Source organism: Macrobrachium nipponense, chromosome 26 (genome assembly GCF_015104395.2).
Source record: "Macrobrachium nipponense isolate FS-2020 chromosome 26, ASM1510439v2, whole genome shotgun sequence".
NCBI lineage: Eukaryota > Metazoa > Arthropoda > Malacostraca > Decapoda > Palaemonidae > Macrobrachium > Macrobrachium nipponense.
Genome location: NC_087215.1, coordinates 59,608,296 through 59,624,522, shown reverse-complemented (window position 1 = coordinate 59,624,522; position 16,227 = coordinate 59,608,296). Strand labels below are relative to the sequence as shown.

Below are 16,227 nucleotides of genomic sequence, written 5' to 3'. Positions count from 1 at the left end.
TCAAAGGAGGTTCTCTCTGCTCATTAAAATGAAATCTGCTCTCATTAGCATAATCATCAGCCACCACAAAAGAAGATTCTACAACGCGGTGCCATTGCTCATTTTGATGTCTCGGGAATTCCGACAATACCGGCTGCGCTTTATTTTATATTTTGTTATTTATTTATTTTTTCATGATTTACTCTTTGTTTCATGTGATGTCTTATGTACTGATTTACGTTCCCATTTTGTCATTTCTAATCGTGATGCTTCATGGTTTTTTGTTTTTTGATTCTGTGAATTTGTAAACTTTCCAAGACTAGATTAGTTTCAAGAGAATTCTCTTTCCTGCCTCTTTATATCAACGAATTAACCCAAAATGATATAATACTTGCTGTTTTTCAACTTAACATCTTCAACTACAAACATAAAATACCTATTTGTATTACATATATCTTAGTCACAAGATCTACCTTCATATGGCTTCTAACCCAGTATATGTGAAGTCATCGAACTCCACATCATCTGTTTAGCTGCATTTTTCTACAGAAAACACACGAATGTATTCTGGCATCCTGTAGACGAATTCAGGAACAATTAACTCTTATTAGTTAACAAATCTCAAAACCGTACATAATATCATGGATGTGACATAACAAAAAGAATAGAGAATAGAATAGTATACAATTCGGGCCGAAGGCCAAGCGCTGGGACCTATGAGGTCATTCAGCGCTGAAAGGAAAACTGAGGGTAAAGGGTTACGAAGGTGTAACAGGAGGAAGCCTCGCAGCAGCTGCACCATGAATCAACTGTTAGAAGAGGGTGGAGAGTAAGATGGAAGAACGAATTTGAAAGGAGATACAGTAAAAGGAACGAAAGGGGTTCGCCTATCAAGGGACTCCTCATCTCCATCTAATCCCTCTCCCGACAACCAAGACCTTCTCACAACTGTGCCACCACACCACCCGACCAAGGCCAAACTCACCTGGTTTCTTGAAGGGCCACTCGGTCTCCCTGGAGAAGCGGATGTCCTCGTAGGGCTGGTCAGCGGCTGCCAAGACCCAGCGGACGGGTTCCCCCCTCCCCCTCAGGTTGAAGTACTTCAGTTTGTACTGAGGCATCGTGTGTGTCCGGCTGCGTCTTTCTATCTCTTTCAGTTCTCGGTTATTTTCACGCCTTTTTTTTTATTTCCTGGTCTGTTTTCACTCTTTGAGTTGCTTTCCTTGTTCCGTTATCTTTTTTTTGTGTTCTTATCTTTCCCTTTAACTTTAAATAAACTTGTTCACATTAATTTATCTCAACTCAAGAGTGAAAAGTTTGTCGTTCCTATTTTCTATGTCAGCTCTCAAGTAATCGACTATTTTCTTCTATCAAAGGAAAACATCAGTTTAATGTCTCATTTTTCCTTCGCTATTTCTCTTACAAACACTCAAGTCTTCGACCCAGCACTTAACATAACCCTCACTTTCTGAAAGCAAAGTATAAAGAATTTAATCATTTAATTTCGCCAACTAAACTCCAACTTCCCTAACTTCCAAAGAACATTAACTGCGCGCAAACTTCCGCGTAATATGGAGCGAGATTTCTACACAGCTTTTCTGGCTCCAACTTGATTTCTCCTCAGTTCTCTAAGTCAATAGCTGAAACATATTTTTTAATCCAATTTACTATTCCACTTTCCAAAGTCCGTCTTCTTTACCTTGTGCGTCTCCAGACGACCTTTTTTTTTACACGTGAAATCAATAATGTTCAGTTTTAAACGAATTCCTCGAAGACCTTTGGTAATTTTTTTTTCTTAATTTCTATCGACTTGGACCAAAGGACTACAGAGGTTGACGTTCGTGGTTCCAGAGAGACTCGTTCCCATACCAATGTTCACCTGCAAAAGAGGAGATTAATATTTATTAGATATTTTGAAAATGGTGTAAAAAATAAAATATCTTTCTAACAAAAACAACATGAAATGAAGCTTCTTCATTGAAAAATATCTGGATGGTTAGCAAATACAAGCCACTGCCATGTACATCAACAGAAAATTACTCAGAATCTTTATTTATATAATATACATACCCATAAAATTTATACATATACACACAAATTATATTTATATATAGATAGATAAATAAGAACTTATAATCTTAGCCATATTCATAAAATATATATACATACACATACAGTTCATATATGTATATGTATGTGTATATATATATATATATATATATATATATATATATATATATATATATATATATATATATTAAAAAAATTGAGCTGCAGCTTTCGGAATCATACTTGTAGGCTTCCAGGGAAAGGCATTCGATATAATTGAAGGTTTATTGCTGATGCCGACGTTTCACAACTACATTGTTGCATTTTCAAGGCTGAAATACAGCGAGTTGATTCTTAATAATTAATCATAAAAACACTTATAATAAAATGTAAAATATAACTAAAATCACTTATTTACAAATGTTAACTCATTTAAAAATATACATATATAAAAGCAAAAAAGACAAAAAAACACAACACCATTGGCACGAAAATGACCTACCCAGACGGGAGTTGAAAGGAAACTGTTGAAACAAAGTTACAATAATAATAAAACAAGGCACACACGTACAGTAAGGCAACGACGAGACAAATAGGGCCGTTAAGCAATGAACAATTGTGTAGATGAGGTTTGGGTGTTTAATGATGGGACAGTTAATTTTATCATTATGGACTCTAGGGTTGTTAGGTCATTGTTTTTCTGCGTTTGTCCTATTATCTGAAAATCTTTGTTATCTATGTATGTTTTGCATAATTTGGAATGATTCCTTATATTGGATTGCTCTGGGTTGGACAGTCTGCTTCCAGTTCTAAAACTAATTCCTCTATGGGCGTCTATGCGTACCCTTAGCAGTCGTTTGGTACATCCAACGTAAGTCCCCTGGTTACACCTGGGGCAAGTATACTTATAAACAACGCTGGACGTAAACAACGGACTAACTTTGTCCTTGAGCTTGAAAAAGGACCCGATGGTGCAAGGATTTTTGGGAATCAATTTTAGATTTAAGGCAGGCAATTCTCTCTGAATTAAATTTAGACACTTTTTCCTAAAAAAAATCATCATCACTAAAGTAAGGGAAACGTTGCAAACATTTTCATTTTCGGCACAGTATGGATAGCAGTGGGCATTTCCATTTTCTTGTCTAAGAACTTGTTTAAGGCTCTGAAGAACACCCTTTGAGGAAAACAGTTATTACTAAAGTAGTTCGCCAAAGTTACGACCTCTTCGTGGAAGGCCATCCAACTGGACGCGTGTGTAAAGGCCCTGTGGAGGAGAGTAGAAATGGAGTTTAATTTAAAATTAGAATGACAGAAGCTGTAGAAAATTCGTGCCCAAACCTGTAAAAGTATCTTTTCTATAAATCCCTGTATAAAACCCTTGTTCTTTTCTAGAGACAATAACATCCAGGAACGGTAATTTATTGTTAGATTCCTTCTCCAGGGTGAATTTGATGTTCGGGTGTTGGGTGTTAACATAGTCTAAAAAGGAGTCGGCATTAAAATCACGCTTGAAAAGAGCAAACGTGTCATCGACGTAACGTTTATAAAACAAGGGGTGGAAAGAAAGAGGGCAACTATCCAGCGCCTGTTCTTCCAGAGAACTCATAAAGATATTGGCGAACACCGGACCTAAAGGGGAACCCATTGCCATCCCCTCCACCTGTCTATATACAATGTTATTAAAAATAAAGGCCGTGTCCAGCACGGCCAATTCTAAAAATTGCTTAAATAACGTCCTGTTAAAATTATGAAATAAAACACCCTCACTAGCAAACAGCTTATTTAAAATGATCTCGATGGTCTCTCCCACTGGGACGTTTGTGAATAGAGATTCCACGTCCAGGCTAACCATGATTAAGTCAGAATCCTCTTTAATAATCTCATCTTTGAAACTAGCAGAGTTTTTTATTGAGTAAGAGTTTCTGCTTAAGGGTTCTAATATTGGAACAAGGTATTTGGCTATTCTATAATTTGCTGTATTCATAGAAGAAAGAATGGGCACCGCATTGGAGTCCCTGCCTTGTGCACTTTGGGCAACCCATACATCAATCCATATGACGAACCTGTGACGAAGAGGTTTTGGTAGGTGTTTTCGTCTATGACTTTGTTTTGCTTTAATGTCCTTAAAAATCTGTTTATCTTATCCTCGGTTTTGATGATATTATAAAGGTCTGGAGAACCTACTTTTTCGAATTTCGTTCGGTCGTTTAATATGCTTTCCATTTTATTGATATACTCCTGTTTGTTGAGAACAACCGTGCCCTTACCTTTATCTGGTCTTGTAATGATGATATCTTCCTCATTGGCTAAGTTCTTTAGGATGGCAAGGTCATCTTTCTTGAAGAAAGGGGTCCATTTAGTTCGTAAACTATTAAAGGTGCTGTGGGCTAATGATGAAATTTGCGATCGTAAGTTGTCAGTGTTAAAGCAAAAAGGAAGATCTTTAATCCTATGGAATAGTGACTCTAATGGGAGGAAAAATTGTTGGTATTTCGGTTTATAATTGGGGAGGCAGAAATCCAACCCTAATGAAAGTAAGAATTCTTCCCTTTTAGACAAAACGCGATTTGAAAGGTTAAAAACTGAATGTATATTTTGGTTAAAGATCGGAACAACAACACCCAAACTATTTAACTTCCTATTGTGCCTGTCAATTACCTGTTGTAGGAAACTATTGATGGTCCTATTGAACAACTGGGTAAAGATGATCGAATCTAAAAGTGTCAAAGATCCTAGTACTGTAGTCTTATGTTTAGCTATCGTATCTTTCAGTCTGTTTAGATTCTTGTATTTGATATTAATTTCTAATTCTAATAACTTCTTCGTAGCCTCTGTATAAAATTCAGAATGGTACAGGGACTCCTTATACAGTTTGAACTTGACAAATTTTGGAACCACGTTATTGAGTTGACAGTATTCCAAAAAATCTAAATCCAACCTCGTTTTTTCATATTTTCTTGTAAGCTTTTCCAAATGTCGACAACTGGTAAGAAACTGGGAGCCATACTTGGTCCTGATTAATTCGTGGAAGTGGTGGAATCCTCTAAGGCGAAGTTTTAGAATAAACAATAGGGCGAAGAAACAACTGAAGGCGGCCATGGTGCTCGCTGTGTCAGATAATAGGACAAACGCAGAAAAACAATGACCTAACAACCCTAGAGTCCATAATGATAAAATTAACTGTCCCATCATTAAACACCCAAACCTCATCTACACAATTGTTCATTGCTTAACGGCCCTATTTGTCTCGTCGTTGCCTTACTGTACGTGTGTGCCTTGTTTATTATTATTGTAACTTTGTTTCAACAGTTTCCTTTCAACTCCCGTCTGGGTAGGTCATTTTCGTGCCAATGGTGTTGTGTTTTTTTGTCTTTTTTGCTTTTTTTTTTTTTTTTTTTATATATGTATATTTTTAAATGAGTTAACATTTTAAATAAGTGATTTTAGTTATATTTTATATTTTATTATAAGTGTTTTTATGATTAATTATTAAGAATCAACTCGCTGTATTTCAGCCTTGAAAATGCAACAATGTAGTTGTGAAACGTCGGCATCAGCAATAAACCTTCAATTATATCGAATGCCTTTCCCTGGAAGCCTACAAGTATGATTCCGAAAGCTGCAGCTCCAATTTTTTAATAGATCTTCGGGATTTATAAGGTGACACAGCGAGCACCATGGCCGCCTTCAGTTGTTTTCTTCGCCCTATTGTTTATTCTAAAACTTCGCCTTAGAGGATTCCACCACTTCCACGAATTAATCAGGACCAAGTATGGCTCCCAGTTTCTTACCAGTTGTCGACATTTGGAAAAGCTTACAAGAAAATATGAAAAAACGAGGTTGGATTTAGATTTTTTGGAATACTGTCAACTCAATAACGTGGTTCCAAAATTTGTCAAGTTCAAACTGTATAAGGAGTCCCTGTACCATTCTGAATTTTATACAGAGGCTACGAAGAAGTTATTAGAATTAGAAATTAATATCAAATACAAGAATCTAAACAGACTGAAAGATACGATAGCTAAACATAAGAACTACAGTACTAGGATCTTTGACACTTTTAGATTCGATCATCTTTACCCAGTTGTTCAATAGGACCATCAATAGTTTCCTACAACAGGTAATTGACAGGCACAATAGGAAGTTAAATAGTTTGGGTGTTGTTGTTCCGATCTTTAACCAAAATATACATTCAGTTTTTAACCTTTCAAATCGCGTTTTGTCTAAAAGGGAAGAATTCTTACTTTCATTAGGGTTGGATTTCTGCCTCCCCAATTATAAACCGAAATACCAACAATTTTTCCTCCCATTAGAGTCACTATTCCATAGGATTAAAGATCTTCCTTTTGCTTTAACACTGACAACTTACGATCGCAAATTTCATCATTAGCCCACAGCACCTTTAATAGTTTACGAACTAAATGGACCCCTTTCTTCAAGAAAGATGACCTTGCCATCCTAAAGAACTTAGCCAATGAGGAAGATATCATCATTACAAGACCAGATAAAGGTAAGGGCACGGTTGTTCTCAACAAACAGGAGTATATCAATAAAATGGAAAGCATATTAAACGACCGAACGAAATTCGAAAAAGTAGGTTCTCCAGACCTTTATAATATCATCAAAACCGAGGATAAGATAAACAGATTTCTAAGGACATTAAAGCAAAACAAAGTCATAGACGAAAACACCTACCAAAACCTCTTCGTCACAGGTTCGTCATATGGATTGATGTATGGGTTGCCCAAAGTGCACAAGGCAGGGACTCCAATGCGGCCCATTCTTTCTTCTATGAATACAGCAAATTATAGAATAGCCAAATACCTTGTTCCAATATTAGAACCCTTAAGCAGAAAACTCTTACTCAATAAAAAACTCTGCTAGTTTCAAAGATGAGATTATTAAAGAGGATTCTGACTTAATCATGGTTAGCCTGGACGTGGAATCTCTTTTCACAAACGTCCCAGTGGGAGAGACCATCGAGATCATTTTAAATAAGCTGGTGTTTGCTAGTGAGGGTGTTTTATTTCATAATTTTAACAGGACGTTATTTAAGCAATTTTTAGAATTGGCCGTGCTGGACACGGCCTTTATTTTTAATAACATTGTATATAGACAGGTGGAGGGGATGGCAATGGGTTCCCCTTTAGGTCCGGTGTTCGCCAATATCTTTATGAGTTCTCTGGAAGAACAGGCGCTGGATAGTTGCCCTCTTTCTTTCCACCCCTTGTTTTATAAACGTTACGTCGATGACACGTTTGCTCTTTTCAAGCGTGATTTTAATGCCGACTCCTTTTTAGACTATGTTAACACCCAACACCCGAACATCAAATTCACCCTGGAGAAGGAATCTAACAATAAATTACCGTTCCTGGATGTTATTGTCTCTAGAAAAGAACAAGGGTTTTATAGAGGGATTTATAGAAAAGATACTTTTACAGGTTTGGGCACGAATTTCTACAGCTTCTGTCATTCTAATTTTAAATTAAACTCCATTTCTACTCTCCTCCACAGGGCCTTTACACACGCGTCCAGTTGGATGGCCTTCCACGAAGAGGTCGTAACTTTGGCGAACTACTTTAGTAATAACTGTTTTCCTCAAAGGGTGTTCTTCAGAGCCTTAAACAAGTTCTTAGACAAGAAAATGGAAATGCCCACTGCTATCCATACTGTGCCGAAAATGAAAATGTTTGCAACGTTCCCTTACTTATATGATGATTTTAGGAAAAAGTGTCTAAATTTACTTCAGAGAGAATTGCCTGCCTTAAATCTAAAATTGATTCCCAAAAATCCTTGCACCATCGGGTCCTTTTTCAAGCTCAAGGACAAAGTTAGTCCGTTGTTTACGTCCAGCGTTGTTTATAAGTATACTTGCCCCAGGTGTAACCAGGGGACTTACGTTGGATGTACCAAACGACTGATAAGCGGGTACGCATAGACGCCCATAGAGGAATTAGTTTTAGAACTGGAAGCAGACTGTCCAACCCAGAGCAATCCAATATAAGGAATCATTCCAAATTATGCAAAACATACATAGATAACAAAGATTTTCAGATAATAGGACAAACGCAGAAAAACAATGACCTAACAACCCTAGAGTCCATAATGATAAAATTAACTGTCCCATCATTAAACACCCAAACCTCATCTACACAATTGTTCATTGCTTAACGGCCCTATTTGTCTCGTCGTTGCCTTACTGTACGTGTGTGTGTGCCTTGTTTATTTTTATTATTGTAACTTTGTTTCAACAGTTTCCTTTCAACTCCCGTCTGGGTAGGTCATTTTCGTGCCAATGGTGTTGTGTTTTTTTGTCTTTTTTGCTTTTATATATGTATATTTTTAAATGAGTTAACATTTTAAATAAGTGATTTTAGTTATATTTTACATTTTATTATAAGTCTTTTTATGATTAATTATTAAGAATCAACTCGCTGTATTTTCAGCCTTGAAAATGCAACAATGTAGTTGTGAAACGTCGGCATCAGCAATAAACCTTCAATTATATCGAATGCCTTTCCCTGGAAGCCTACAAGTAATATATATATATATCATAAAAGCACTCAAAATCTTATAAATATCCATTCAATATATACATATAGAAAGACAGTGTATACACACACACACACACACACACACATATATATATATATATATATAAATATATATATATATATATCTATATCTATATCATATATCTATCAGATATATATATATATATATATATATATATATATATTTCATTAACACTGAAATACATACAAACTTCAAATGCTATCTAATGCATTCAAGTTACATTAAACTATACAACGAATCTCATTCTTATGCTATTCATCATACGAAATCGTATCATCAAAATCAAGAAGATAAATGACTCCGTTTCTAAATGAGAAAATGTAAATCAAGCCAAAATAAAACTGCTGTTCCGAAAAGAATTCACAACGATTATTTTTCTGAGATAATCTTAGCGTCCAAAAGGACTCATTCCGAAAAAGAAAAATGATTTCGCCCGAATGAAAAATTGAAATCGGCTAAAACTGACGACACGGAAAAATATCTACCGATGTGAAGACATAAGATTAAATTTTCTTTTGCATCTTTTCGACTTTTTATTTTTTATTTTTTTTATTTTTATTTAGCTCTTGATCCATACAAGCAATGAGTTTTTCTCTTACTCGGGGAGTAAGCCTACAAACTAGTTTGTTGTTGTTGTTGTTGTTGTTGTTGTTGAGGGGTTATGAAAGCCTAAAATGGTCTGAAAAGGGTGTTTTGCGTTGTGTTAAAAATACAGGAATTTTAGGAATGGATATTTATGATTTATTTATTAGAATGAAAATGTAAAAAATAATGTTCAACAACGCTCTATTTGGCCATACATTTCAGCATGATCTCCGAGTAAGCTGGAGGTAGGATCGCGCCTGGTTTTGTTTGTTTTAGTATATCTTTTCGTTCGGCAGTGGAAGATAGCTTACAGAAACAAGGCGTTTATAAATTAAATCTAGAAGTAGCAACTCTATAAATAACAATAAACTATTCTGAAAATAACTGTCCTAATAACCTTACAAAAACAGACATTAAAAAGATACGACATTCTCCTGTCTTAAAAATAAAACACGGATAAAATTCGATCGTTATGTCTTAAAAAGACAAAACTCATACGTTACAAATGCAGAGATATTATGTCATTCAAAAATCCCACGCGCAAGGACCGAGGACTTGCCTTAGTGCGGCTCGGGCAACGGGTTTCACTCTCTCGGGGGAGTCTCCTTATCCCGATGTCCGCCGGCAAGTACCTGAGAGCGCAGCCGTTGGGACCCGAAAGATGGTGAACTATGCCTGGCGAGGACGAAGCCAGAGGAAACTCTGGTGGAGGTCCGAAGCAGTTCTGACGTGCAAATCGATTGTCAGAGCTGGGTATAGGGGCGAAAGACTAATCGAACCATCTAGTAGCTGGTTCCCTCCGAAGTTTCCCTCAGGATAGCTGGCGTTGATTTGATGAGTTTCATCCGGTAAAGCGAATGATTAGAGGCCTTGGTGGTGCAATGCCGTCAACCTATTCTCAAACTTTAAATGGGTGAGATGTAGAGCTTGCTTGAAATGTGAAGCTGTATGATGTTGAATCGTGATGCCTAGTGGGCCACTTTTGGTAAGCAGAACTGGCGCTGTGGGATGAACCAAACGCAAGTAAATGGTTTCTCCATGTGTATTTGTGTGTGTATACACACACACACACACACACACACATATATATATATATATGAAGATAAAAAACCCATAAAACAGTATTTGAACGTTGCAACCATATATTTCGAGCACTTCCTCCTTCTGATCAGGAGCACAGAAGGAAGTGCTCGAAATATATGGTTGCAACGTTAAAATTATGTTTTATGGGTTGCATTACAATAAAAAGACATTCATATACATACATATATATATATATATATATATATATAGTATATATATATATATATATATATATATATAGCAAAGATAAGACTTACTCTGACAACATATTTTTCATGTTTGATAAATACCACAGCAGTCCAGATCATAAAGTTTTTTCACGTCTTACAAAAAAAAAAAAAAAAAAAAAAAAAAAAAAAAAAAAAAAAAAAAAAAAAAAAAAAAAAAAAAAAAAAACCCGCTATTTCTATCTTACGGTTTCCATGTCTATAGACACAAGAACTACTCTCCCAATAAAGGTCCTAAAGTCTTATAAATACAAATCATATCATAATGACTAAAAGTCTTATCAATACACAGACTACGAAAAGGTTTTCATATCGAGTTGCCTTCAATTTTAAAGCTTATAGTGATGGTCACTTTAAATCTATCAATCTTAATATTAATAAGTCAAAATATCGTTCGCATCTGCTCTACTTAGTGCCCGTATTATACGTACTACGCGATTTCGCCACACTTCGAATACGCTGGCCACTACAAAGCCTGAGATCCAAACGAAGAACCGAATGAAGATATCCCGACGGCCAGTTCAAGATTCGAACCCGCATCCGGAATATCAGAACGGGGGAACGTCATTCAAAAGAGAACGGGCTCGAACCCGCACCCAGAATATCAGAACGGGGAACGTTATTCAAAATAGAACAGGCGTTTTCTGAAAAACTGGGTAATACTGTATAAGAATGCATATACTTTCATGTAATATATATATATATATATATATATATATATATATATATATATATATATATATATATATATATATATATGGAGAGAGAGAGAGAGAGTAGAGAGATAGAGAGAGAGAGAGAGAGAGACTGTTGCCCCTCAACAGCTTTTGGCTTCTTCATTAACTTTTTCTCTGAAAGAAGAAACGTCAAGTCATCCAAATAAACTCGGGTCACGAAGCATCGCGGTGTACCTGAACGTCCTCCCAATTGAAGCCAACATTCATTTGTTTATATCGACGCTCCAAATGGCGCTAAGCGACGGGAGGAGTTCATTTCCATGCCTAGCAATAAATGATGGTCAATCAATGATGGCGTCAGCGTGCGTGCTGGCTGACGCGAAACAAAGGAAGGTCAGAGTGCGATGCTCGATGTCAATGGACGCTATGAATGGGTCAAAGTATTATGAGGGGAGGTTGGTATGTGCAGTCCTGGGTATGTGTATGGATGGATGGATGGATGGATGGATGAATTACGCTGCGTAGGTGTCGTCATTTTAAAAATAATGCCCTTGTTTTTCAAGGCAGCCTTTAATCTAATGACGAGGTTTTATTTGCTTAAAATATTCAAGTCCAGTGAATAGAGGTCAAAGTCAAAATGTAGGAAGGTTAAAGTTTGATGAATGAGGGATCATATAAAACAATAAATGGAGGTCAAGTTACAAAGACTGGAGGTACCAGGGTTGGCAATGATTAAATCAAACTGATTTAATCAAGTGGTTAAATCATTGATTTTTTCATAAAAAAAATTATGATTCTTATTATTTCTTTGATTTTTTCAATTTGAAAGCCAACAAACTGAAATCTATGGGTTGGAGGTTAATAAAAATTTGAGCATAACTGTGCTACATCTATTAATTTATATATAAAAAAATTGCAAGTACATACTTTAGACCATAACTGGAAACCCAAAGATGAATAAATAGTGATTTTATCATAAAATATATTTTGAGGAAAAAAAAGGATTGAAAAAACATCTAACAAATAAAAAATCTAACAAATAAAAAAATAAAATAAAAAATCAAATAAATAACTGATTTTTCTTATATTTTTTATTTAAAAAAATCATCAAACCTGCAATTAACGAAGTTCAAATTACATAGAGCAAAGGAGATATACATGTAATTAACACAAAAATACTATTCATTTGCAATGCAATGAGAGATTGTAAAGTTCAATGAACGAAATTCAAAATATAATGCACAGAGGTAAATCTACAATGAATTAGCCCAAGTGTAAAAAATAAGACTTACGTATAACGAATGACTGCCAAAAGAAAGTAAAGGAAAGTCAAATGACAAATTTTGAAGGTCAGATTACAATAAAATACATGAAGGTAAAGTCAAGGGACTTCTAAAAGACCGCCATTTCTCTATGTGAAAGCAGAAGACGGAATACTGGAGTCCTATGTGCAAAAATAAATAAATAAATAAATAAATAAATAAATAAATAAATAATAAATAAATAAATAAATAAATAAGAAATACAATAAATAAATAAATAAATAAATAAATGAGGAAATATAAAGAATAACCCTCAAAATTCAAATATTCGAGGTGGGAATTCACGGGATATAATATTCTAGTAAAATGCGTACCGAGAATGACTACAGAAAGGGCGTACCTAAGCTGGCTGAGGTACGCCCTTTCTGTAGTCATTCTCGGTACCCATTTTACTAGAATAGTATATCCCGTGAATTCCCACATCGAATATTTGAATTTTGAGGGTTATTCTTTATATTTCCTCATCTTGTATCCATTAATTCATAATCCACACTAAGAGGGTATTTCGTTGAAATTCAACGCTTGTATTGAAGCATACATGGACCTACTCCTTTGACGTGTAATGCACGGAGATTCCCTTCAGTCTGCCCTTAGTTTAGTATATTGTTAGGTCATTATTATTACACCACTGTATGTAAAAGATCGGGTTGACCTCAAAGATGCAACTGAGAGAGAGAGAGAGAGAGAGAGAGAAAGAGAGAGAGAGAGAGAAAGAATTTTATCTTCTTTACATGGCTATTATTTTATACAGACGAATTATCTAGTGTGCATGTTTTTTCATGTGTATGAGAGAGAGAGAGGTGAGAGAGAGCTCATACGCGCGGGCAAAAACGCACATACACGCACACAGAGGTGATGGAAGAACAAAGGAAAGGAAAAACTAATTACCTGACACGTCACTCCAATGTTTGGCCAAGACTCTGATCACAGATGGACCACTTACCCGCTCCCACTCCCCCCACCCCCTTCCTGACTGACCCCTCGCGACACGCCGTGGTGACCCATCCCCCAATATTTGCCACGATGCTCCCTCTCTGAATCTTCTTCTTCTTCCTAGCTTAAACCCATTTTTATATGGGGTCGCCATTACGAATGAGTCGTCTCCATCGATTTCTGTCTTGTGCCTCGTTCTCATTTATACCTTTCAATTCCATATCTTCCCTTACACAATCACGCCATCTCTTTCTTGGTCTTCCCTTCTTCCTTCTACCCTGCACTTCCATTTCCATCGTATGTCTTCCAACATGACGTTCCTCCCTTCGTAACAGGTGTCCATACATCGAAGCCTTCCTTCCTGTATTTTCTTCGATATTTCAGCTACCTTTGTTGATCCTCTTATATACTCATTCTCTCTGAATGACCCGGTTTTATCTCTCTCCGGCAATATGGTGACCCTTCTTTTTATGCCTTTTTAATTAAATGGTATGTTGGTTTTCCGTTTTTTTTTTTTTTCCTTTTTTTTTTTTTTTTTTTTTTTTTTTTTTTTTTTTTTTTTGTTTTTTTTTTTTTTTTTTTTTTTTTTTTTTTTTTTTTTTGGGGGGGCGGAGGGGGCCTGGGGGTCGTGGGGTGGGGGGGCGTGTTGTACGTGAAGTGAGTATTTCGGAAAAGGAACGTCATGGGACTTTTTGGAAGTTTTTTTTGCAATATCTTCATGGGAAAAAATTTTCATTTAATGTCTTAGTCAATCAAATCGTCTTGTGTTCAACTCATCAGAATTTTCAACTATCAGTCGACCTATCTATTAATTTATCTATCATCTATACCATGTATGTAGCTCTATTATATAATCTATTATAATATATACATATGTAATAATATATATATATAATATATATATATATATATATATATATCTAATACCCACATACTTAATCATATTTGTACTTGTTCAATCGTAAGTAATCTTTCGTAAGTAATTCTTACAAAAGACAAGATCAAAATAACGATATCAGAGTCACAGTCCAGCTAGTATTTTACAGGGAAATAAGATCTTTAAAGTCAAAATAACTTATGCTGAATGAAACAAAATTAAAATATCAATAATAGAAACTATTTGGGCAGACACACCACATTTTAGCCCGCATAAGATACCACCCACGGTTTTCCCCTAGGCAGACTCTCTCTCTCTCTCTCTCTCTCTATGGGCCCAACCCCCTCCTCCTTTTCAGGACTCCAGCATCGATCATGGCTTTTGTGGCCTCGACAATAAGAACAAACACACAGTAATTAATTTGGGTCAATTTTTCAACTCATCTCTCTCTCTCTCTCTCTCTCTCTCTCTCTCTCTCTCTCTCTCTCTCTCTCTCTCTCATTCATTTACTTTGTTAGGACAAAAGCAACATATTTTAATGACCATCATTGCATTAATTTGGGTTAAGACAGTCTCATTTCGTCGATATATATATATTATCTATACTATATATATACACACATATATATATATATATATATATATATGAGAGAGAGAGAGCTCTCATATATATATATCATCTCTATATATATACTAATATATATATATGAGAGAGGAGAGGAGGAGGAGAGGATTAGTAGGAGAGTGAGAGGTGGGAGAGAGAGAGAGAGAGAGAGTAAGAGAGGAGGGAGAGAGAGAGAGAGAGAATATCAAGATTTAACTTTGGGCCAAAAGCACTGGCTACAGCCCTTTCATCTCATATGGTCTAAAGGAATTTGAAGAATAAATTCTTAAAGGAATGTAGATAACCACACCTATTTATGTATATCAAATCAACTTGAATAATCAATATTATCATGCATTAAGAAATGTTATGGTGACCTCGAACTTGGAATCCAATTCAGATGAATGGTTACGTACATAAAATCGCTCAACATTGATCTAAACAGCACAACTGATTCTTTAGATGAACCATAAAAAAAAAGACACAACGCATCATATGATTCCAGGCACTGGACTGAGCATAATAACTACAAAACCTAGTCATACAAAATCAAATTCTTTGCGCCAAGGTAATAAGAAATCTTAAGCTTCCAAACTAGTGCCTGAAAAAACAATAAATGCAACTTCATCCGAGATATAATTTTATCGTCCACTTCTAGGTCAGAGATTGTAATACTGGTTCTAAAAAATATTAAACTTCTAGGTCGGAGATTGTAATACTGGTTCTAAAAATGATGAAACTTCTATACTCTGTTTTTTTTCATCTGTCCATCGCCTGTGGTGTTTTTGTATGGTAACACTGCGTCCCGGGTTTTAGATAGTTACATTCAGCTTGCATTCAACGATTATAATAATATCCTATTTCGAATATTAACGGTTGTTGGTAATTCGCACACAGTAAATTATTAAAAAACACTTTTCAGTTGCAAATGTTTAGCACCCAGATATCCTTTTAATTAACCTAGCACTTACACACAGCGTAACTATTTACCGGGACGCAGTGTTGCCATACACAAACACCATAGGCAGATGGACAGATGAAAAAAAACAGAGTATAGGTCAGAGATATAGTAATACTGGTTCTAACAAATATTAAACTTCTAGGTCGGAGATTGCAATACTGGTTCTAAAAAATATTGAACTTCTAGGGGAGAGATTGTAATACGGGTTCTAAAAAATATTAAAGTTCTAGGTCGGAGATTGTAATACTAGTTCTAAAAATGATGAAACTTCTAAGTCAGAGATAGTAATACTGATTCTAAAAATTGTTTAACTTCTAGGTCAGAGATAGTAATACTGATTCTAAAAATTGTTTA

At 35.6% G+C, this 16,227-nt stretch overlaps 1 protein-coding gene across 6 annotated transcripts in view; it reads right to left on the bottom strand.

Annotated features, from left to right (window-relative positions):
* Positions 1-16,227, bottom strand: part of LOC135200308 (hematopoietic prostaglandin D synthase-like) — a 533,645-nt gene that overhangs the window by 40,293 nt on the left and 477,125 nt on the right. For 3 of the 6 annotated variants that reach the window (XR_010311255.1, XM_064228852.1, XM_064228851.1), the window contains exon 2: positions 965-1,858. Coding sequence is in view for 5 of the 6 variants with exons in the window: in XM_064228852.1 (XP_064084922.1) it covers positions 965-1,100 (136 nt within the window). In the remaining variant the exon portion in view is untranslated. The remainder of the gene's footprint in view (positions 1-964; positions 1,859-16,227) is intronic. The other 3 variants (XM_064228854.1, XM_064228855.1, XM_064228853.1) reach the window with 2 other exon arrangements.